At 45.4% G+C, this 23,098-nt stretch overlaps 1 protein-coding gene across 3 annotated transcripts in view; it reads right to left on the bottom strand.

Annotated features, from left to right (window-relative positions):
- TRPM3 (transient receptor potential cation channel subfamily M member 3) overlaps positions 1 to 23,098 on the bottom strand; it is a 480,072-nt gene that overhangs the window by 92,290 nt on the left and 364,684 nt on the right. For all 3 annotated transcript variants that reach the window (XM_075828007.1, XM_075827994.1, XM_075827999.1), the window contains one exon: positions 7,381 to 7,518. In XM_075828007.1, the coding sequence (XP_075684122.1) occupies positions 7,381 to 7,518 (138 nt within the window). The remainder of the gene's footprint in view (positions 1 to 7,380; positions 7,519 to 23,098) is intronic.

Below are 23,098 nucleotides of genomic sequence, written 5' to 3' on the forward strand. Positions count from 1 at the left end.
TATAGGTCCGTGCGAGGAGCGTGAAAATCACGCTTGTTGTACGGACGTATATCACGTTCGTCTGAATAAGCCCTTAATGAGGTTTACTGACAATAAACATTTATCATCTGTCCAAAGGATAGGTGATAAATGTTTGATCACTGAGGGCCCCACCACTGGGAACCCCACAGATTAATGGTATGCCTACTGCGAGGAGGAGGAATTTGTATGGAGTAGCAGTTCAGTGTGTGTGCTGCCGCTCCATACAAACTCTATGGAAGTTACGGGAACAGCCAAGTGCAGTGGTGGAGCTCCCAGCAAAAAGCTATTGACCAGACTTAAGGTACTTTGACACCGTCCAAGTTTGGCCGGTGCAACGAGCGCCGATCAACGAGACAGCTCGTTGATCGGTGCTGGTTTGCTCCTTTCACAAGGAGCTAGTATGGGCACCAACGATCGTTACTACGATCGCTCGTCCCATGTGCTGCCAACTATGATAATATCTTACACATTTCAAACGATACGATCAGCTGATGAACGAGCGTCCATCTGCTGATCGCTGCTCTGTTTACACAGGACAATTATTGGGAACGAGCGTTCTGTGAATGCTCGTTTGCCCAATAATTGGGCAGTGTAAAAGGGCCGTAAGGCCTTTTTTACACAGTGCAGATTTGTTACAAACTTTGCATGTATTTATTAATATATATATATATATATATATATATATATATATGTATAGATATATATATATATATATGATCCAAAATACAATTGAACATGGTTCAATACTCAAAATACATGCAAAACTGAAAATCGACCCTGACTGAGTACTATGAACCAGAATGATTGGGATATAAAATATAATTTTATTATTAAAAATTAAAACAACCGAATACAACGGAAGATATGACAAGCTGAAAACAACAGAAAGCTGGTGCACACACGGTAATGAACAACTCTATGGACTGGTGAGCCAAACAGTATATGTATGTAAAATGTTGGCCACGTCAATACCCCTGTATGATTCTCATTGAAAAACAAAGGTAATGTGTCAAATACTGGATGGTTATAAGTCTAAAAAGTGCTGGGTATTACAGTATCCCTTTTACAAAGAAGTTAGGATCAGTCACATGGATACAATAAGGGTATGTTCACACGCACTGTTTTCAGACGTAATTCGGGCGTTTTACACCTCGAATTACGCCTGAAAAAACTGCTCCATTATGCCTACAAACATCTGCCCATTGCTTTCAATGGGTTTTACGGTGTTCTGTTCCCATGAGGTGTATTTTTACGCGTCGATGTCAAAATACGGCGGCTAAAAAGGCGCCCGCGAAAAAGAAGTGCATGTCACTTCTTGGGACGTTTTTGGAGCCGTTTTTCATTGACTCAATTGAAAAACAGCTCCAAAAACAGCCATAAAAAACACAGTGAAAATCACGAGTGGCTTAAAAAACGTCTGAAAATCTGGAGCTGTTTTCACTTGAAAACAGCTCCATATTTTCAGACGTTTTTGAGTTTGTGTGTGAACATACCCTCAGGCGAAAACAGCCCCTGATTTTCAGACGTTTTTGTAGCAACTCGCATTTTTCGTGGTGTATTTTACGGACGTTATTGGAGCTGTTTTTCAAATGGAGTCAATAACAAACGGCTCCAAAAACGTCCCAAGAAGTGACATGCACTTCTTTTTCGCGGGCGTCTTTTTACGCGCCGTATTTTGACAGCGACGCGTAAAATAACACCTCGTGGGAGCAGAACACCATAAAACCCATTGCAAGCAATGGGCAGATGTGTGTAGTTGTATTAGGGGCGTTTTTTCAGGCGTAATTTGAGGCGTAAAACGCGTGTGAACATAACCGAACAGTTTGAAAGCACAGTGATACAGAACAATGGAATTGCAGGGGTATACCTGAATAGAGAGTCTGAGTAGAAGTGAACCAGCCGCCTCGATGCGCGTTTCACAATGTATTCCTCAAGAGGCGTTGTACTCTGTTGTTTTAATTTTTAATAATGTATTTATTAAGCCTAAACCAGGAACGAAACCTAAACAGAAGAATTATATAAAGGAAGGCCTTAGGGTAAGTCCAAACATAGCGGCTCTGACACAGTTGCAGCAGAGCCAACAACTGTGTCGGTACCATGTTTACCCGGCTGTCAACTAGCCTGTTAATGACCGTGCGTTCATGCGGGTAAAACGGCCCTTTATCTGCAGAAATCTAGAGGTTATTAATTAATACACCCTTTATAACTACACGATTTTACAGGTAAAGGGCCGTTCTACCTGCAATAAAGTGTGGCCATTAATAGGCTAGTTGACAGCCACGCCAAACACGATGCCGGCGCGGTTGATGTCCTCATCGCGAGCGTGTCAGGGCTGCTGGACTTACCTTAAGGCCTTCCTTTATATATTTCTTCTGTTTAGGTTTCATTCCTGGTCTAAGCTTAAAATATACAGGGTGGGCCATTTATATGGATACACCTAAATAAAATGGGAATGGTTGGTGATATCAACTTCCTGTTTGTGGCACATTAGTATATGGGAGGGGCGAAACTTTTCAAGCTGGGTGTTGACCATGGCGGCCATTTTGAAGTCGGCCATTTTGTATCCAACTTTAGTTTTTTCAATGGGAAGAGGGTCATGTGACACATCAAACTTATCGAGAATTTCACAAGAAAAACAATGGAGTGCTTGGTTTTAACATTACTTTATTCTTTCATGAGTTATTTACAAGTTTCTGACCACTTATAAAATGTGTTCAAAGTGCTGCCCATTGTGTTGGATTGTCAATGCAACCCTCTTCTCCCACTCTTCACACACTGATAGCAACACCGCAGAAGAAATGCCTCCCGATCTGACCCCCTTAGACTTTTATCTTTGGGGTCATCTGAAGGCAATTGTCTATGCTGTGAAGATACGAGATGTGCAGCAACTGAAACTACGGATACTGGAAGCCTGTGCTAGCATTTCTTCTGTGGTGTTGCTTTCAGTGTGTGAAGAGTGGGAGAAGAGGGTTGCATGTGTGCGAACAGCGTGATTCGCGCAACAGCTGTCAAAAATATGAATGAAAACAGAAAAGCACCACGTGCTTTTCTGTTTACAAACATCCAAACGGAGTGTCATAATGATGGCGGCTGCGCGAAAAGCACGCAGCCGCGCATCATATGCTGATGCCCCATGGAGCTGTTAAGTGCCTTTTGCGCAGGCAAAACGCCACGTTTTTGCATGCGCAAAAACGGCATGCTCGTGTGAATCCAGCCTAAGGCTATGTTCACACGGGGTCTTTTGCCGAGTTTATTGACGCGGAAACCGCGTCGCAAAACTCGGCAGAAACGGCCCGAGAACGCCTCCCATTGATTTCAATGGGAGGCGTCGGCGTCTTTTTCCCGCGAGCAGTAAAACTGCCTCGCGGGAAAAAGAAGCGACATGCCCTATCTTCGGGCGCTTCCGCCTCCGACCTCCCATTGACTTCAATGGGAGGCAGGAGAAAGCGTGTTTTCTGCCCGCGGCGCTCAATGGCCGCGGGCGAAAAACGGCGCGATCATTGCTATTCACACGGAGTATTTTGGGGGAGGAATATCTGCCTCAAAATTCCGTTTGGAGCTTTGAGGCAGATATTCCTCCCCCAAAATACTCCGTGTGAACATAGCCTAAGGCTGGGTTCACAAGAGTTTTTTGCAGGCAGAAAATCTGCCTCAAAATTCCGTTTGGAAGTTTGAGGCAGATTTTCCTCTCCCTGCACGCCGTATTTCGCTGCGTTTTTCGCCCTCGGCCATTGAGTGCCGCGGGCATAAAACGCAGCGAAATACGCTTTCTCTGCCTCCAATTGATGTCAATGAGAGGTCAGAGGCGTAATCGCGTGAAGATAGGGCATGGGAGGCATTTTCGGCCATTTTTTGGCGAGTTTTGCGGAGCGGTTTCCGCGTCAAAAAGCTCTGTGTGAACCCAGCCTTAGGCCTTATTCACACGAACATGTCCGTTAGGCGCCCGCAAAAAACGCTGCATTTTGCGCGCGCAAAAGGTCCATGTGGCATCAGCATATTGTGCGTGGCTGCGTGATTTTCGTGCAGTCGGCATCATGATGACACTCTCGTTTTATGTTTACAAACAGAAAAGCACGTGGTGCTTTTCTGTTTTCATTCATTTATTTTACTACTGTAGCGTGCATCACGCGCGACACCCGGAAGTGCTTCCATGTGCCGTGCGCGATTTGCACGCACCCATTGACTTCAATGGGTGCGTGCTGCGCGAAACACGGCCAAATATAGGACATGTTGTGAGTTTTACGCAGCGCACATACGCTGCGTGAAATTCACTGACAGTCTGAACGGCCCCATTCACTAACATAGGTCCGTGCGACGCGCGTGAAAATCACGAGCGTAGCACAGACGTATAACAAGTTAGTGTTATACGTAAGGCCTTAGGGTATGTTCACACGCACTGTTTTCAGATGTAATTCGGGCATTTTACGCCCGAATTAGGCCTGAAAAAACGCCCCTAATACGCCTACAAACATCTGCCCATTACTTTCAATGGGTTTTACGGTGTTCTGTTCCCACGAGCCTCTATTTTACGCGACGCTGTCAAAATACGGCGCGTAAAATGACGGCTCGTCAAAAGAAGAGCAGGACACTTCTTGGGACGTTTTTGGAGACATTTTTCATTGACTCCATTGAAAAAAGCTCCAAAAAAGGCCGTAAAAAACACCACGAAAAGCACAGCGAAAATCCAGAGTGGCTTAAAAAACGTCTGAAAATCAGGAGCTGTTTTCCCTTGAAAACAGCTCCGTATTTTCAGACGTTTTTAGTCTAGTGTGTGAACATACCCTCATTTTAAGGGTATGTTCACACGCAGTAGCAATATACCTCTGAAATTATGGAGCTGTTTTCGCCTGAAAACAGCTCCTGTTTTTCAGACGTTTTTTAACAACTCGCGTTTTTCGCTGCGTGTTTTACGGACGTTATTGTTTTTCAATGGAGTCAATGAAAAACGGCTCCAAAAACGTCCCAAGAAGTGTCCTGCACTTATTTTTCGCGGCCGTTTTTTTACGCGGCCGTATTTCAAAATGGCCGTGTTAAATACGGCCCATTGGAACAGAACGACGTTTTTCCCATTGCAATCAATGAGCAGATGTTTGGAGGCGTTCTGCTTCCGATTTTTCGGCCGTTTTTCGGGCGTTTACGGGTCGAAAACATTCTGTGTGAACATACCCTTTCTAATAAACTAGAGTTGCTGAAACATCAAATAGGAACCCCGAATATTTTATTTGTAAAGAGAAATTGCTGAATTTATTAGCTTTCATTTATTAGGTACTCATTTATGCAGTGTACTGTATGTATTTATGCCAGAAAACTGACTTAGAATACTTTTAAGCAGCTTATATTTATTTTTAAGATTTTAACAAAGGGTGAGAACAGACGGAGTGGCAGCCGCACACGGATGAAACCACGGCCACATGACGAAGGGTGCGAAACGCGCGTCGAGGTGTTCCTTTTTCTGAGACCATCAACAGCCATCATGACAGCTACAGGTAACAGACATGTAACCATGCTTAGCATGTAGGTATTAAACCTTGTCAGACTTTACCTAGGCAAAGGGGAGGCGGATACTATTGGGTATTTGTATCATTGTGTAGACTATATATTCTTCCCTGGTGCTGATATTTACCTGCTGTAGACTATGCTATATTACAACAAATTGACTATGGTGGTGATGTGATTATCTCGAATTTTGTTTCATTTTAAGTATGTTTTAATCCTGTATGTAATTGTATGGGTATCTTTGGGACGGTATTCTATTTTGTGGAATAATAAAATTTATATTTTTGGACTAACATGTCTAAAAAGAGTCTTTTTATGTATACACTTAATATGAGATGTATATAGGTTTTCTTTTTTTTCAAAACCTCAGCCACATGCACTGGTGAATGGGGACCATTCGTCTCCACATGTGGGCATAGTTCTGGCTGCGTGCGGCTGTCGCTCCTTCTTCTCTCACCATAAACGTCCACAAATTCTATTACTTCCAGATATAACTGCAAGTCTTGCTTTAACCCCTTAGTGACCACCAATACGCCTTTTCACGTGAGTCACTAATGGGCTTTAGGCTAGGCTGACGCCTTTTCACGTCAGCCTAGTCTAAGTCCTGCACGGGTCTCCCGTGCAGGCAGGAGCCGGGGCTCTGCTGTCTGATGACAGCTGAGCTCCTGCCCCAACGCCCGCGATCGAACTTTACTTAGACCGCGGCCGTTTAACCCGTTAAATGCCGCCGTCAATAGCGACCGCGGCATTTAACTTTGTTTACAAAGGGAGTGCGCTCCCTCTGTCACCCATCGGCGGCCCGCGAATGCAATCGCGGGTCTCCGATGGGGTGTCATGGCAGCCGGGGGCTTGATAAAAGCCTCCAGGTCTGCCCTGGACATATGCCTGTTAGGACGCGCTGGAGGCACGTCCTAACAGATTGCCTGTCAGATTTACACTGACAGGCAATAATGCTCTGGTATACAAAGTATACCAGAGCATTATAGCAGCGATCGGAACATCGCACAGTAAAGTCCCCTAGTGGGACTAATAAAATAAGTCATCAAAGTGAAATAAAGATTATTAATAAAAAGTACAGTAAAAAAAAAAAACAAACATTTTTTTCCATAAAAAGTGGTTTTATTTAGTAAAAGTGTAAAAAAAAAAAAAAAGTACACATATGTGGTATCGCCGCGACCGTAATGACTCCATTAATAAAGTTAATATGTCATTTAAACCGCAAGGTGAACACCGTAAAAAAAAAACGCAAAAAACCATGGCGAAATTGCAATTTTTTTCCATTGCCCCCCAAAAAAGTCATAAGAAAAATGAATCAATAAGTCCCATGCACCCCAAAATAGTACCATTCAAAACTACGTCTCGTCCCGCAGAAAACAAGCCCAAAAAATCACTACATTGATGGAAAAATAAAAAAATTATGGCTCTTGCAAAGCGATGATGCAAAAACAAATAATTTTAGTTCAAAAGTGTTTTTATTGTGCAAAAGTCGTAAAACATAAAAAAAACTCTACATATGTGGTATCGCCGTAATCGTACCGACCCATAGAATAAAGGTAACATGTTAATTACGTCGCACAGTGAACGGCGTCAATTTAAAAACGCATAGAACAATGGCGGAATTTCAGGTTTTTGTTATAATCCCCCCCAAAAAGGTTAATAAAAGTTAATATAAAAATTATATGTACCCAAAAATGGTGCTATTAAAAAGCACAACTAATCCCGCAAAAAACAAGTCCTCATACAGCTATGTAGACGAAAAAATAAAAACGTTATAGCTCTTTGAATGCGACTATAGAAAAACGAATAAAATAGCTTGGTCATTAAGGCGTTAATCCCTTATTTAATAATAAACAGACCACTTACTGTATAGAACCAGAATTTAACAATTGGTGCATTGTAGAACTCATAGATTTTTCTTCCCAGTGGTATGAGCCGATGTCGTGGATGTTCATCATCTTCCTTCTTTCTGGCTGTATCTCCATTGCCTCTGGCCAGCATTGCCTATAAAAGGTGGAACTTTGTTATCTGATAGTGCGATAAATAGTGAGAAAATTATTCCTTTGACACTTGTGTTTATTCATTGATAAAACCATGAGTATATAATAGAAATCCTGCTCCATAAGCAAAAAAAATTGCAATTTCAATATCAAATTTGGAGACAGAAAAAATATGCTTATTCATTAAAACCATGTGATGTATTTACCATACCATGTATGAGGAATATGTCAAACACTTGACAGCTAGTTGAAAACTTTTATGAATATGTAGCAAAATGTATGTCATCTATTTAGAAATGTTTTTGATTATGTAATTCAACAAACACATACAGCAGGGGTTTGCAACCATAGGCACTCCAGCTGTTGTGATGCTATAACTCTCAGCATAGCCTTACTCAGACTCTCAGGTCATGCTGGGAGTTGTAGTTTCACAACAGCTTCAGTGCCGCTGGTTGCAGACCTCTGAAATGCAGTATCCCACATGCACCATGAAACCATTGTACATTTTTTCTATACTTCCAACTGTTTTACATGTAAAACCTACTAAAGATACCAGGGATGGACACAGACAACACAGGGCTCCTGTGCAGAACAGCGAATGGGCCCCTATGTTTCCAACTGCTAAATTAATAAGAGCAGAGTGCTAGTAATAGATCTCCTCCTTCATGGCTCTCTAGAAAATCCCTCACCAGTCTGCCCATGCTCTAGCATTTGTGAACATGGATCGAAGCCATTAGCATTGTCCCATCCTTGAACTATAAGGGCATGGCCAGACGTGGCGTATTTCTGCAGACACTGACCGCATCAATGCCGCACATAATCTGCGTTGCAGATTCCGTTGTGCCTTTGCCTAAAATGTGCCGTAAATTGATGCGGATTAGCCGTTGCGTATTCAGGTGAAGAGTACTTCCTGCTGTCTTTTAAAAAATTTCATCTCAGTCTGGCTATAGACTTCGAAACACATAGGTCCAGCCAGAATGAAGAAATATCCTGTTCGTAAAACCAATACGCAACGCAACACACATAACATCTGCGGATTTCATTGTGTAATTTTGAATCTCCATTGAAGTCAATGGAGAAATTTCGCAATAAGTCCGCAACAGCCAGTGTATGCTGCGGACACCAAATTCCGCACCGCAGCCTATGGTCCGCAGCGGACTTTTCCGCCACGTGTGCACGAACCTAACTAAAAAGGTGTGGAAACCAATGGAGAACATGTCCGCTGCGGATTTCCACAGCGGACTGGCCGCAGCGGAATTCCAGAGCAATTCCGCCACGTCTGGCCATGCCCTAATTAAAAATTATGCTTTTAATGCAGCATCCTTGCCAGCTAGTCCCTGGTATAGGTCGCTATTATGGTTTGTTCGCCCTAGCCAGGATATTTGGTTAAAAATTGTCACTTCTGATACAGTGATACAAGGGAATTTTGATCTTGCACTCCTCCCATTCTGGCTTGCGTGATTTTAATTAGTTTAATGCTGGTTCCTACCAAGAATATGTAGGTTTAGTCGCAGTTCTGGGTGTATGTGCAGCGTAGGTTCCCACCTCATAGAGGTTGTCTTGTCGTGGCAGGTGGGCTCACACAATTTGATTAAAATGTGCGCTAAGAACCTCCCTATTGTAAGTAGATTTAGCAGTAATGCATATTTATTTATATTTAGTAGCTTAGGTGGCATTAGTGTTTGCAGAGTGCTGTCGCCATTTTCTTGTGTGCTGTATAAATTTGCAGTCACAGGCGTTCTTGCAGCTGTATACACGTTTTGTTTCATTTTGTTGTAATGTGCTGTTCAAACTTTTGTGTTGTTCTGATACAGTCAGTGGCCATAACGCCTGTACTTGTGTGTAGATGTGTGTGCAAAGCTGTAAATGTAACTATGTTAGTGTATGAGTGTGCGTGTATGTATGCGTTGGTGTACATATGTATGCTTGTTTGTGTATACATGTGTGTGTGTGTGTGTGTGTACGCATGTCTATTGATGTGTCTATTTAGGGAAACCCCAGTGAATATGCCCTTTCTGGGCATATTACCGTTATTTTGGAACTTCCTGAGATCTCCTCTAGCTAGAGAGGAGAGCTGCTGCATAAAGTAAATCTATCTCTGGAGGACCGAACCCAAATATGTATTACATCGCTTCAGAAGAAATGTAGTCACATCAGAGCGGCCTTCTATGATAGCAGCTAATTGTCATGGGTTCCAGCAGCCAGAACTCTAGCAGTCATCTCAGAAACATATGCTGGACTCGCATAAGTAAACAATGGTACATAGAAAATGGCAAATAGGCATCTTCTGCTTACCTCCTCTAACTGTGCACTGCTACATATACAAAACTGAAGAGTGCAAGCAGTTAACTAGGTTTTCTATTTTTAAATACTTTAGTGTAACATGTTGTCAAGGCCTGTAGCAGATTTGGAGTTCAATGGTTGAAACGATCTGCCAGGAGGGTGCTTATAGCAGAGGCGAAGCTAGGTTCCCCAGCACCCGGGGCAAATATTCAGATTTGTGCCCCCCACCAACTTCTTCCCCGAAATTTCTTTCCCCCTTGCCAGGTTTTCTTTCTCTACCAATCAATGAGTTGTCATATTTTTTCACAATTTTTTTAATGTAACTCGAGCATAAAACCATCTGTTCATTTTACAAGCGATATAGTTGTATAAGGGAGTTACCATAACAATAAATTAAAAGAAAATCACAAACAGACCCCCTGTAGATAACCCCACACACAGCCCCCTCTTGTAGATAGCGCCACACCCCCCCTTGTAGATAGCGCCACACACAGTCCCTCTCTTGTATATTACGCTACGCACAGCCCCCTGTAGATAGTTCCACACACAGCCCCCTGAAGATAGCTCCACACACAGCCCCCCTTGTAGATAGTGCCATACACTGCCCCTCTCTTGCAGTTAACGCCACACAGCCCCCATGTTGTAGATAGCGCCACAAACAGCCCCCTTTTGAAGATATTGCGCACAGCCCTCACTTAGTGCCACCCCCCTCCTTGTACTTAGTGCCACCCTGCCCCCCTTGTACTTAGTGCCACACAACCCCCTCCCCCATGTATTTAGTGCCACACAACCCCCCTCCCCCTTTGTACCTAGTGCCACACAACCCCCCTTTGTACTTAATGCCACAAAACCCCCTCCCCCTTGTACTTAATGTCACACAACCCACCTCTCCCTTGTACTTAGTGCCACACAACCCCTCCTTGTACAAGTTGCCACACAGCCCCCCTCCCCCTTCCCCCTCCCCTTGTAATTCATGCCACACAACCCCCTCCCTTCTTGTACTTAGTGCCAATGAACCCCCCTCCCCCTTGCACTTAGTGCCGCACTGCTGCCAGAGCGGAGAGTGGTAGCGGTAGCCTACCGCAACCACTCTCCACTCTGCCTCACGTAACTCACCATTAGGAGGGGGAGGAGGTCTTGCAGTGGCGTTCTGACTGGGGTCGGTGCCGGCCCGCGAGTGGACCAGTCTAGTCACCTGACCTGAGTCACCTGACCTCATGTCACTGACGTGAGGTCAGGTGACAGGTAAGGTGACTGGACTGGTCCTCTCCTGGGCCGGCAACGACCCCTGTCAAAATGCTGCTGCAAGACCTCGTGCCTCCTACTAACGCTGATCGCTGCTGCAGCCGTACGGCATAGAGGGCGCCTGTCAGCAGCGATCAGCTGTTTTGATACGGCTGCTCTGCAGCGCCCCCCCTTCCCTACCTCCGAGTTGCGCCAGGGGCACATGCCCCGCCTGCCCCCCTAGCTACGTCCCTGCTTATAGCAAGAGTAGTCAAGTAACAGTCCATGTCTACTGGTGCTGACTTTGTTAATAATGCAATATTTTTATCATGAGCAAAGGTCCATGAAATTTCCACCAGTCCCAGAGTCAAGCATACCAGAACAAGAAATCTTGCGTGTTTTAGTACAGATGTCAAGTGGCGAAACAATCAGGCTGGAGGGTTCTAATAGCAAGAGCAGTCATGTAACAGTCCAGGTTCGGTACACAGATGAGCGGCAACAGGTTGTAGCGTGAAGCAAAGATGTGGTCAGGAATCAGTCTTGCGGTACACAAATTGGCAGAAAGAATTTGTAGAGAGGAAGCGAGGTACTAGACTACAGACAGGAAGATCAACAGTCTGGCAAGGAGGAAGTGTAAGGGCCAGTTATGTATATGAAGCCAAAAAAATTAGACTAATCAGACAATCAAGGTAAAGAATCTCAAAAGGCAAGAATCCACAGAACCTAGACAATAGATTCAGCAGTGATGATATACAACATTCCTGATGGCTCAATGCGAAGAGCTACTACCTGGATTGCAAGAGTTTCTAGGTTCGAATTCGAATACACATGTAGTCTAGAGGACATTAGATGTTAATTAAGGATTTCTTTTAAGATGCAATTACAAGGGGCCACATGACAAAATGTATGTAATAATAGCATTGGCACCACTTGTAAACGCTATGTATTCATATTCTTAAAAGGAACATATACAATATCTATAAATAACTTTTTATTTTCCTAACAAAATGGTTTCATTCTGATTAAGGAAGGTGGATAGAGCATGAACATTGTCTTCTGGTTCCCAAGAATTCTCCTCAGAGCCATGCCTGATCAAGTGCTGTATTATTCTGGAGTCTATCAGAATAAGATTTTGTCAATAACATATTCATCCTCACCTTGCACATCCAGTAGTGGCACTAGAGACAAAATGTGGCCCAGAAAAGGATTTTCATGAAATCTTTTAGATAGCAATGAAAAACAGTATAGACCTTCATAGTCTCAGGAAGTTTTAAAATGAAAAGTGACTTTAATTATTTGAGCAGAAATTTTAAATGGGCCATATTTCTGGAACAAATTTCAAGGTATTTTCATTTTCAGCTTTAAAGTTTTTGTGGAAAGCCACACCGTGTGGCTTATTTTGTGACATAAATAGCAGGAGTTACTTTCTGTTGTTTATTAGCTGCCTATTTAAATAGTTTTTGAGCTTCATGCAAGCTCTCAACAATCTTTTCTTAATCCTTTAATAATGTTTTCAAGCATTCAGTCACGTCTGGAAGAGAGGTAGAAATGTTTAAATCAGGAATAAAGACTGGGTGAGGGCGTTTATTAGCATAAAAAGTATTTTGTGATGTTGAACTACGCTCTGAATTATTAGGGCCTGTTCACATCAGCTTTGCTTTCCATTGAGGGGTTCCGTCTGAGCTTTCCGTCTGGGGAACCTCTCAACGGAAAGGCAAATGGAAACTTTAGCTTCTGTTTGCATTACCATTGATCTCAATGGTGATGGATATTTTGCTAATGGTTCCGTTTGTCCCCATTGTAAAAGTTTGAAGATGTAGCAGTAGACTCACTTGATTATTGTAAGAGAATTCGGCTCATGGAAGAAGATGCACCCAGTTGTCGTGTTGAACAGATACAAAATGACGAAGATAAATTTCAAGCACTTGGTTAATCCTTTAAACTTGGCCGTTGAATTGCGGGTGATAATCAGAAGAAAAGTCCAATTTCACATCAAAAAGCTTACACAAGGCATTCCAGAACTTAAAAGTGAATTGCACACCCCAATCAGACACGATATGGAGGGGCAATGTAAAGGATCTGCCAGGCACAGCTTCGGGGTTAACTCCCATAATTAATCAGTCAGCACCTGAATCTACATCCCTGAGACTGACTCCAGCTTCCACAACTCAGGCTGGCAGGCTTAGGAGTGGGAGAGCCTATCGCAACCTGGCCAGACTCAGCTAGCTCCCACCCTCGGTCTATTTAAGCCTGCCCTTCCTGTCCCTCGGTGCTTGTGATTCTTTTCGTGTGGTTTCCTGGCCCAGCTACAGCTCCTTCTATTTTGATCCTGCTCCATACAGACCCTGGCTTACTGACTACTCTTCTGCTCTTCGTTTGGTACCTCGCACACTCCTGGCTTGACTCGGCTCGTTCACCACTCTGGTTGCTCACGGTGTTGCCGTGGGCAACTGCCCCTTTCCCTTGCTTGTATTCCCTTGTATGTTTGTCGTGTTTGTCGTGCACTTACTGAGCGCAGGGACCGCCGCCCATTTGTACCCCGTCGCCTAGGGCGGGTCGTTGCAAGTAGGCAGGGACAGAGTGGCGGGTAGACTAGGGCTCACTTGTCCGTTTCCCTACCCCCCGTCATTACATAATCACAAGCCCATACCTAGTCTACCCTGGTACCTGACACCACTATGGACCCCCGTGAGACCCTGGCTCAGCAAATGCAGGGTCTCTCCCTACAGGTCCAGGCCCTGGCTCAGAGGGTCAACCAGCCTGATGCTACCTTGGTAGTTCCCCTCACCTCACCTCTTGAACCCCACCTCAAGTTGCCCGACCGGTTCTCAGGGGACCGGAGGGCTTTTCTCTCCTTTCGGGAGAAGTTGTAGGCTTTACTTTCGTTTAAAGCCTCATTCCTCAGGTTCTGAGAGCCAGCGGGTGGGTATAATTATGTCCCGGCTCCAGGAAGGGCCCCAAGAGTGGGCCTTCTCCTTGGCTCCTGACGCCCCTGAACTTTCCTCCGTTGATTGTTTCTTTTCTGCTCTCGGACTTATTTATGACGAGACTGACAGGACTGCCTTTGCCGAGAGTCAGCTGGTGACCTTACGTCAGGGTAAGAGACCTGTTGAGGAGTATTGTTCTGACTTTAGGAAGTGGTGCGTAGCTTCTCGGTGGAATGACCCTGCCTTAAGGTGCCAGTTTAGGTTGGGTCTGTCGAATGCCCTGAAAGACCTGCTAGTTAGCTATCCCTCTTCTGACTCCCTAGACCAGGTTATGGCTTTAGCGGTACGACTTGACCGACGTCTCAGGGAACGACAACGTGAACGTTTATGTGTTTTCTCCTCCGACTCCCCCATGATGCCTCCCAAAGTTCCGTTGCTTCGTTCCTCCCCAAAAGACTCAGAGATACCTATGCAACTCGGGGCCTCCGTGTCCCCCCAACAACGTAGAGAATTCCGCAGGAAGAATGGTCTCTGCTTCTACTGTGGGGATGACAAGCATCAAGTGAACAACTGTCCTAAGCATAAGAATGCAGCCAGAGAACTTCCGCGCCTAAGTGATCATCGGGGAGGTCACTTGGGCGCACAGGTATTTCCCATAAATAGGAAACGTACTAAGATCTTGCTTCCCTTTCAGGTCTCTTTTGGTGGTAGGTCTGCTACCGGCAGTGCCTTCGTGGATTCAGGGTCCTCTACTAATATCATGTCTGTGGAATTTGCTATGTCTCTTGCTATGCCTCTGATTGATTTGCCTAAACCTGTCTCGGTAGTGGGTATCGACTCCACTCCTCTTGCTAATGGTTATTTTACACAGCATACCCCTGTTTTTGAACTCCTTGTTGGCTCCATGCATTTGGAGCAGTGCTCTGTACTGTTGATGCAGGGATTATCGTACGATTTGGTTCTAGGCCTTCCCTGGTTGCAGTTGCATAATCCCACGTTTGACTGGAATACTGGGGAGCTAACCAAATGGGGTAATGAATGTTTTACGTCATGTTTTTCTGTTAATTCTATTTCTCCCCCTGAGGAGGCGAACACGCTACCCGAGTTTGTTCAGGACTTCGCTGATGTTTTCTCTAAGGAGGCCTCCGAAGTGTTACCTCCTCATAGAGAATACGATTGCGCTATCGAATTGGTACCAGGAGCTAAGCTTCCTAAGGGTAGGATATTTAATCTTTCTTGTCCCGAACGTGAAGCCATGAGAGAGTATATCCAGGAATGCCTGGCCAAGGGTTACATTCGTCCCTCTACTTCTCCGGTAGGTGCTGGATTCTTCTTCATAGGGAAGAAGGATGGTGGTCTTAGGCCATGCATTGACTACCGTAGCCTGAATAAGGTCACGGTAAGGAACCAGTATCCCCTTCCTTTGATTCCTGATCTCTTCAATCAGGTTCAGGGGGCCCAATGGTTCTCTAAGTTGGATCTACGGGGGGCGTATAACCTTATCCGCATCAAAGAGGGGGATGAGTGGAAGACTGCGTTTAACACGCACGAAGGCCATTTCGAATACCTCGTCATGCCCTTTGGGTTGTGTAATGCCCCTGCGGTCTTCCAGAATTTCATAAATGAGATTTTGAGAAATTACCTGGGGATATTTTTTGTAGTGTACCTTGCTGACATACTGGTGTTTTCCAAGGACTGGTCCTCCCACATTGAGCATGTCAGGAAGGTGCTCCAGGTCTTTCGGGAAAACAAATTGTTTGCCAAAACCGAAAAATTTGTGTTTGGGGTACAGGAAATACAATTTTTGGGTCAAATCCTCACTCCTCATGAATTACGCATGGACCCCGCCAAGGTTCAGGCTGTGGCGGAATGGGTCCAACCTGCCTCCCTGAAGGCGTTACAGTGTTTTTTGGGGTTCGCTAATTATTACAGGAGATTTATTGCTAACTTCTCGGTCATCGCTAAGCCTCTTACGGACCTCACTCGCAAAGGAGCTGATCTCCTCCACTGGCCTCCTGAGGCTGTCCAGGCTTTTGAGGTCCTTAAGAGGTGCTGTATCTCGGCCCCGGTGCTGGTTCAGCCCAACCAAATGGAGCCATTTATCCTGGAAGTTGACGCATCTGAGGTGGGAGTGGGGGCTGTCTTGTTCCAGGGTACCAGGTCCCTCACCCATCTCCGCCCCTGTGCCTACTTCTCCAGGAAGTTTTCGCCAACTGAGAGTAACTATGATATTGGCAACCGTGAACTCTTAGCCATTAAATGGGCATTTGAAGAGTGGCGCCACTTCCTGGAGGGGGCTAGGCACCAGGTAACGGTCCTTACCGACCACAAGAATCTGGTTTTCCTAGAATCTGCCCGGAGGCTAAACCCGAGACAAGCTCGATGGGCGTTATTTTTTACCAGATTAAATTTTTTGGTTACCTATAGGGCTGGGTCTAAAAATATTAAGGCTGATGCACTGTCGCGTAGCTTCATGGCCAGCCCTCCTTCGGAGGAAGATCCTGCTTGTATTTTGCCTCCAGGTATAATCATTTCCTCGATCGATTCTGATTTAGTCTCTGAAATTGCTGCTGATCAAGGTTCAGCTCCCGGGAACCTTCCTGAGAACAAGCTGTTTGTTCCCCTGCAATTCCGGCTAAGGGTACTTAGGGAAAATCATGACTCTGCACTATTTGGTCATCCAGGCATCCTGGGTACCAAACACCTCATTACTAGAAACTAGTGGTGGCCTGGGTTGCCTAAAGACGTTAAGGCCTACGTCGCCGCTTGTGAGGTTTGTGCTAGGTCCAAGACTCCCAGGTCCCGACCAGCGGGCTTACTGCGTTCGTTGCCCATTCCCCAGAGACCTTGGACACATATCTCCATGGATTTTATCACCGATTTGCCTCCATCCCAAGGCAAGTCGGTGGTGTGGGTGGTAGTAGACCGCTTCAGTAAGATGTGCCACTTTGTGCCCCTCAAGAAACTACCCAACGCCAAGACGTTGGCTACCTTGTTTGTCAAACACATCCTGCGTCTCCATGGGGTCCCTGTCAATATTGTTTCGGACAGAGGGGTACAATTTGTTTCATTGTTTTGGAGAGCCTTCTGTATGAAGTTGGAGATTGATCTGTCCTTCTCCTCTGCCTTCCATCCTGAAACCAATGGCCAAACTGAGAGGACTAATCAATCTCTAGAACAATATTTAAGGTGTTTTGTCTCTGGCTGTCAATATGATTGGGTCTCATTCATTCCCCTCGCCAAATTTTCCCTTAATAACCGGGTCAGTAACTCGTCAGGGGTCTCCCCCTTTTTCTGTAATTTTGGGTTTAATCCACGGTTCTCCTCCGTTTCACCTGGTAGTTCCAACAATCCCGAGGTAGAGGTCGTTCATCGGGAACTGTGCACAGTCTGGGCCCAGGTTCAGAAGAACCTAGAGGCGTCCCAGAGCGTACAAAAAACTCAGGCTGATAGAAAACGTTCTGCTAACCCCCTGTTTATGGTCGGGGATCTGGTGTGGTTGTCGTCTAGGAACTTGCGTCTCAAGGTTCCGTCCAAGAAGTTTGCTCCCCGGTTTATTGGGCCGTATAAGGTCATTGAGGTCCTCAATCCTGTCTCCTTCCGGCTGGAGTTACCCCCGTCTTTTCGTATACACGACGTGTTTCATGCCTCCCTCCTTAAACGCTGCTCCCCGTCCTTGGCTCCCTCGAGGAGACCTCCTGTTCCCGTCCTCACCCCTGAGGGGGTGGAATTCGAGGTGGCCAAGATTGTGGACAGCAAGATGGTCCAAGGCTCCCTCCAGTACCTGGTCCATTGGAGAGGATACGGGCCCGAGGAGAGGACTTGGGTACCCGCACGGGATGTTCACGCTGGGGTATTGGTCAGGAGGTTCCACCTGCGTTTCCCCAGTAAGCCAGGTCCACTTAGAAAGGGTCCGGTGGCCCCTCATAAAAGTGGGGGTACTGTAAAGGATCTGCCAGGCACAGCTTCGGGGTTAACTCCCATAATTAATCAGTCAGCACCTGAATCTACATCCCTGAGACTGACTCCAGCTTCCACCACTCAGGCTGGCAGGCTTAGGAGTGGGAAAGCCTATCGCAACCTGGCCAGACTCAGCTAGCTCCCGCCCTCGGTCTATTTAAGCCTGCCCTTTCTTTCCCTCGGTGCTTGTGATTCTTTTCGTGTGGTTTCCTGGCCCAGCTAAAGCTCCTTCTATTTTGATCCTGCCCCATACAGACCCTGGCTTACTGACTACTCTTCTGCTCTTCGTTTGGTACCTCACACACTCCTGGCTTGACTCGGCTCGTTCACCACTCTGGTTGCTCACGGTGTTGCCATGGGCAACTGCCCCTTTCCCTTGCTTGTATTCCCTTGTATGTTTGTCGTGTTTGTCGTGCACTTACTGAGCGCAGGGACCGCCGCCCAGTTGTACCCCGTCGCCTAGGGCGGGTCGTTGCAAGTAGGCAGGGACAGACTGGCGGGTAGACTAGGGCTCACTTGTCCGTTTCCCTACCCCCCGTCATTACAGGCAATCTGTGCAAACGAAAAATATGTTGAACAAATAAATTTGCCAGGCGAGGAATGAGGGGAAGCCAGACAGAGGAACAAAGTGTGCCATCTTGGAGAAATGATCAACCACGACTTAGACAGTGGTACATCCAGCAGAACTAGGAAAATCAGTAATAAAATCCATGGCAATATGTTGCCAGGGACCATCAGGAATAGGCAGAGGTTGGAGCAGACCCGCAGGCTTGGAATGGGTAGCTTTGTTTTGGGCACAGTTGGTACACAAGATAACATAGTCCACAACATCTTTGGGCAGCGTGGGCCACCAGTAGTGATGAGAAATAAAGTCCCGAATCTTAGGAATACCAGAATGCCCTGCCAACTTGGAATTCTGATCAGAGATGAGAATTTTCTTCCTGTCAGTAGAACGAACAAAAATTTTCCCAGGAGGAATGTCTTGCAGAGGGTTAACAGGAATAATCCTGGAAGGGTCAATTATATGCTGAAAATCCTCTTCAGTCATCTGTCTCAAACGAACGATACAGTGCATCAGCCTTTATATATTATCAGCAGGACGGAAATGGAGTAGGAATTGGAATCTGGCAAACAATATCTGGCTTGACGAAGGTTCAGTCGTTGTGCAGACTGTAAATAAGTGAGGTTCTTGTGCTCATTGTAGATAATAGGATGGGCAGCCCCCTCTAGCAGGTGCCTCTACTCTTCCAAGGCTAATTTGGCAGCAAGTAACTCACGGTCTCCAATGCAGTAGTTTCTTTCTGCTGCAGAGAGGAGTTTTGAGAAGAAGCCACAGGAAACCACCTTACCATTGGAGATTCTTTAAAAGAGAAGTGCTCCAGCACCAATGTAAGAAGCGTCAACCTCCAACGAGAATTGCCAAGAAACATCAGGATGGCGAAGAACAGAGGCGGAAGTGAAGGCCCTCTTCAGATTGGTGAATGCTGACTCTGCCTTAGGGGTCCAGACTTTAGCGTTCACACCCTTCTTGGTGAGAGCAGAGATAGAAGCGATAACTAAAGAGACGTTTGGAATGAACTGGCGATAGAAATTTGCGAAGCCAATAAATCTTTGTATGGCACGTGGTTCAAACCACAATAATTTATACAAGGCCGGAGAGATCCATTTTTCTTTTCCACAAAGAAGATACTGGCTCCGGCTGGTGAAGTAGATTTCCTTATAAACACCCTCTCGATGTTCTCCTTGACGTATGCCGACATGGCTTGGGTTTCAAGAGAGAGAGGATAAACCCAGTTGAAGTTTTTGGTAGCAATTCAATCGGACAGTCGTAAGGACGATGGAGAGGCAGGACCTCTGCCTCCTTCTTGCTGAAGACATCCGCATAAGAGGCACACTGTGGAGGCAGACCAAAGAGTGACTGAGGTACCGTGGACTGGACAGGACGAATGTGAGGCATGCAGCGGTGTGTAGACATCGGGATCCCCACTGGAGAACCTCTTCGGAATTCCAGTCGAGGGCAGGAGCTTGTTGGCAGAGCAATGGTAGTTCCAGCAGGATTGGTTTAATAGCTTTAGGAAAAACATAAAAAGGCTATTTGTTCCAAGTGTAGAACACCCAATTGCAACTTCAAAGTTTCCGTGACGGAAAGAATTGGGTCTGGCAGAGGTTGATCATTCACAGAAGCAACTGCTAGAGGTTTCTCCAGGGGATGAAGTTCGCAGTCGCTCCAGAATCGCAGATAAGCGAAAATAGAGTGTGATTCTTCACCAGAGGAGATTGTCACAGGAATCGATCATTTGAGAGAGAATTTTGCGGAAGGTGTCGGTCCACCTAGGGCAGTCCCTCCTTTCAACCATAGGTGCTGGAGTTTCCCCGCTTCTGGGGACATTAATGCACAAAATGACCTTTGCAGCCACAGTACAAACATAGGCCAGCGGAACGTCTGCGCTGCTGCTCCTGGTCAGACAGTCTGACTCTGTCCACCTGCATAGCCTCTTCAGGGACGACAACCAAAAGGAGGTAGCATAGGTCTCTGGAACTTAGGCGCCCATCTGTAGTACCTTCTTTCTTGATGAACTTCCTGGGCACATTCTTGGAACCTCATGTCGATCCATGTAGCCAGAAGAATCAGAGCATCCAAAGTAGAAGGGAGATCACAACCCGCCATCTTATCTTTGATTTTAGTGGCTAATCCCTGCCAGAAGGTTGCCCCAAGGGCTCGTTGTTCCAGGCAAGCTCCACTGCCAAAGTACGGAACTGGATGGCGTACTCTCCTACCGTTGATTCCCCTTGGTGGAAAGTCGGAAGCGAAACAGCAGCAGAAGAGATTCGGAAGGCCCAGTTCCTCAAACACAGTACAACTGTAGGTTGGAAGACTTTGGCCCCTCACATTCCCAGATAGGATTCGCTCATGCCAGAACTTTGCCAGCGAGTAGGGAGACAATAAAGGTAACTTTGGTCAGATCAGAATGGAATAGATGTGCATGCAGTTGGAAGTGGATCTTGCACTGAGGAAGCCTCAACAGGTTCTTGCATCTCCATCGTAACGAGGTGGAAGTGGCAACGAAATTCTGGCCCCAGAACTGACTGGAGTGATGGCGGGTAGTGGATTAGGTGGAGCAGCAACTTGAGAGGCAACCGAAGCAAGATCCAAGCACGTGACAATAGAATTGACCGCTTGCAGAAGCTGATCCTGGTGTGATCAGAAATCTCGCATGTCAGCTTGCATTGCTTGGACCGGCGTCTTCGGTTGACCAGCTGGATCCATGGCCTGCGCAAACATGAAGCTGCATTGTCTCATGAGTAAAATGCATAGGATAGGGGTGACCCATCAAATTTTCTTTGTCTACTGGTGCTGACTTTGTTAACAATGCAACATTATTATCAAGAGCAAATGTTATGTCCATGAAATTTCCACCAGCCCCAAAGTCAAGTACAGCAGAACAAGAAATCTCACGTGTTTTATTGCAGATGTCCAGTGGCTGAAACAATCAGACTGGAGGGTGCAAATAGCCAGAGTAGTCAAGTAACATTCCGGGTTCAGTACAGAGATAAGTGACAACAGGTTGTAGCATAAGACAGACATGGTCAGTTCGGTACACAGATAAGCGGCAAAAGGCTGTAGTGCGAAGCAAAGATGTAGTCAGGAATCAGTCCTTTGGTACACAGATAAGTGGCAACAGGTTGTACCACGAGACAGAGACATGGTCAGGAAACAGTCCAAGTTTGGTTCACAAATGAGCAGCAACAGTTTGTAGAGAGGCAGCAAGGAATCAGACTACATACAGGAAGGTCAGGAGTCTGGCAAGGACGAAGTCTAAGGACCAGGCTTATATAGGAAGCCAAAAGGGTGAAACTAATCAGGCAGTCATTGCAAGGAATCTTAAGGGGCAAGAGTCAACGGTACTTAGACAATAGATTCATCATTGCAGCTACCGTATACAACAGCATCAGTGGCTCAATGAGAAAAGTTACTAAGGGCTCATTCAGGCGAGCGTAATACTCGTCCGGGTTGCTGTACGTTGAAATCACTCACAGCACATGGACCCATGCAGTTCAATGCGGCCATTCACACATGCGTTGTTTTTCACACAGCGTTTGTCCGTTGCGTGAAACTCACTGCATGTCCTATATTGGTGCTGTGTTTCACGCTTCAAATACATTGAAAAGCAGAGAAATACATTTTTTTTTAAAATTAACTGCTTGCACGTACGTGAAAAATGCGTGCCACATGCAAAGCACACTGATGGCAATACGCAAAGCACACTGACAAGAAATGTAGGAAAAACGCTGAATTTTTTAGGCGCACAAATCGTATGCACTCATCTGAATGTAGCGTAAGGAGTTTCTGGGTTTGAATCCTGATACATTAAGTGTATAGAGACTAGAATTCCCTAATGATTTCTTTTAACATGTAGTTACATGGGGCCTCCACGCCAAAATGTATGTGATAATAGCATTTGACACCTTTGTAAATACTATTTATACATATTCCTATAGGAACGTATAAAAAACATCCAAATGCGTTTCTTCTTAAAGAAATTTTCCAGTCATAAGAAATTGATGGCCTATCCTCAAAATAGGCCATCAATATCTAATCGTGGGGTTCCGACTTCCGGCACCCCCTCCGATTAGCTATTTTGAAGGGGAAGCGGCGCTCATGCGAGTCCTGATTTCCCTTTATTTCTTACCTTCTCGTACTGTGAAATGTTGACACAGTTTTAGCGGCGGTTCACAGTATTACAGCCTTCTCCCTTTCAAGTGAAGGGGAGTAGGCTATGATACTGTGAACCGTCCCTACAAGTTTATCGGCAAATCACAGTACGAACAGTAACAGTAATGAAGAGGAAGCAGCACTCGTACGCATATTATGACTGGAAAACCCCTTTAACGAACAAAATTATTTAATGCTAATTAAGGCTGTTGGATTCACTTTAATGTGCTCTGCAACCTTTGGATTACTTTTTTGATAGTAAAGATTTGTATTGGGTTTATTGTTATAAAAATAGGTAAAAAGCATGTGAGGTTAATAGGACCAAAATTTTTTCACAAGAACACCACATTGACAATTCAATACAATGACAAATAAATAGTCTTCAAAGGTTGTGGGATTACAAAAAAACAACCTTTGGATTAGATCTGTCATAGTGCGTGATAGAATTTCTGTCTTTTCACAACATTTCCTTTCTG

Source organism: Rhinoderma darwinii, chromosome 1 (assembly GCF_050947455.1).
Source record: "Rhinoderma darwinii isolate aRhiDar2 chromosome 1, aRhiDar2.hap1, whole genome shotgun sequence".
Taxonomy (NCBI): Eukaryota; Metazoa; Chordata; class Amphibia; order Anura; family Rhinodermatidae; genus Rhinoderma; species Rhinoderma darwinii.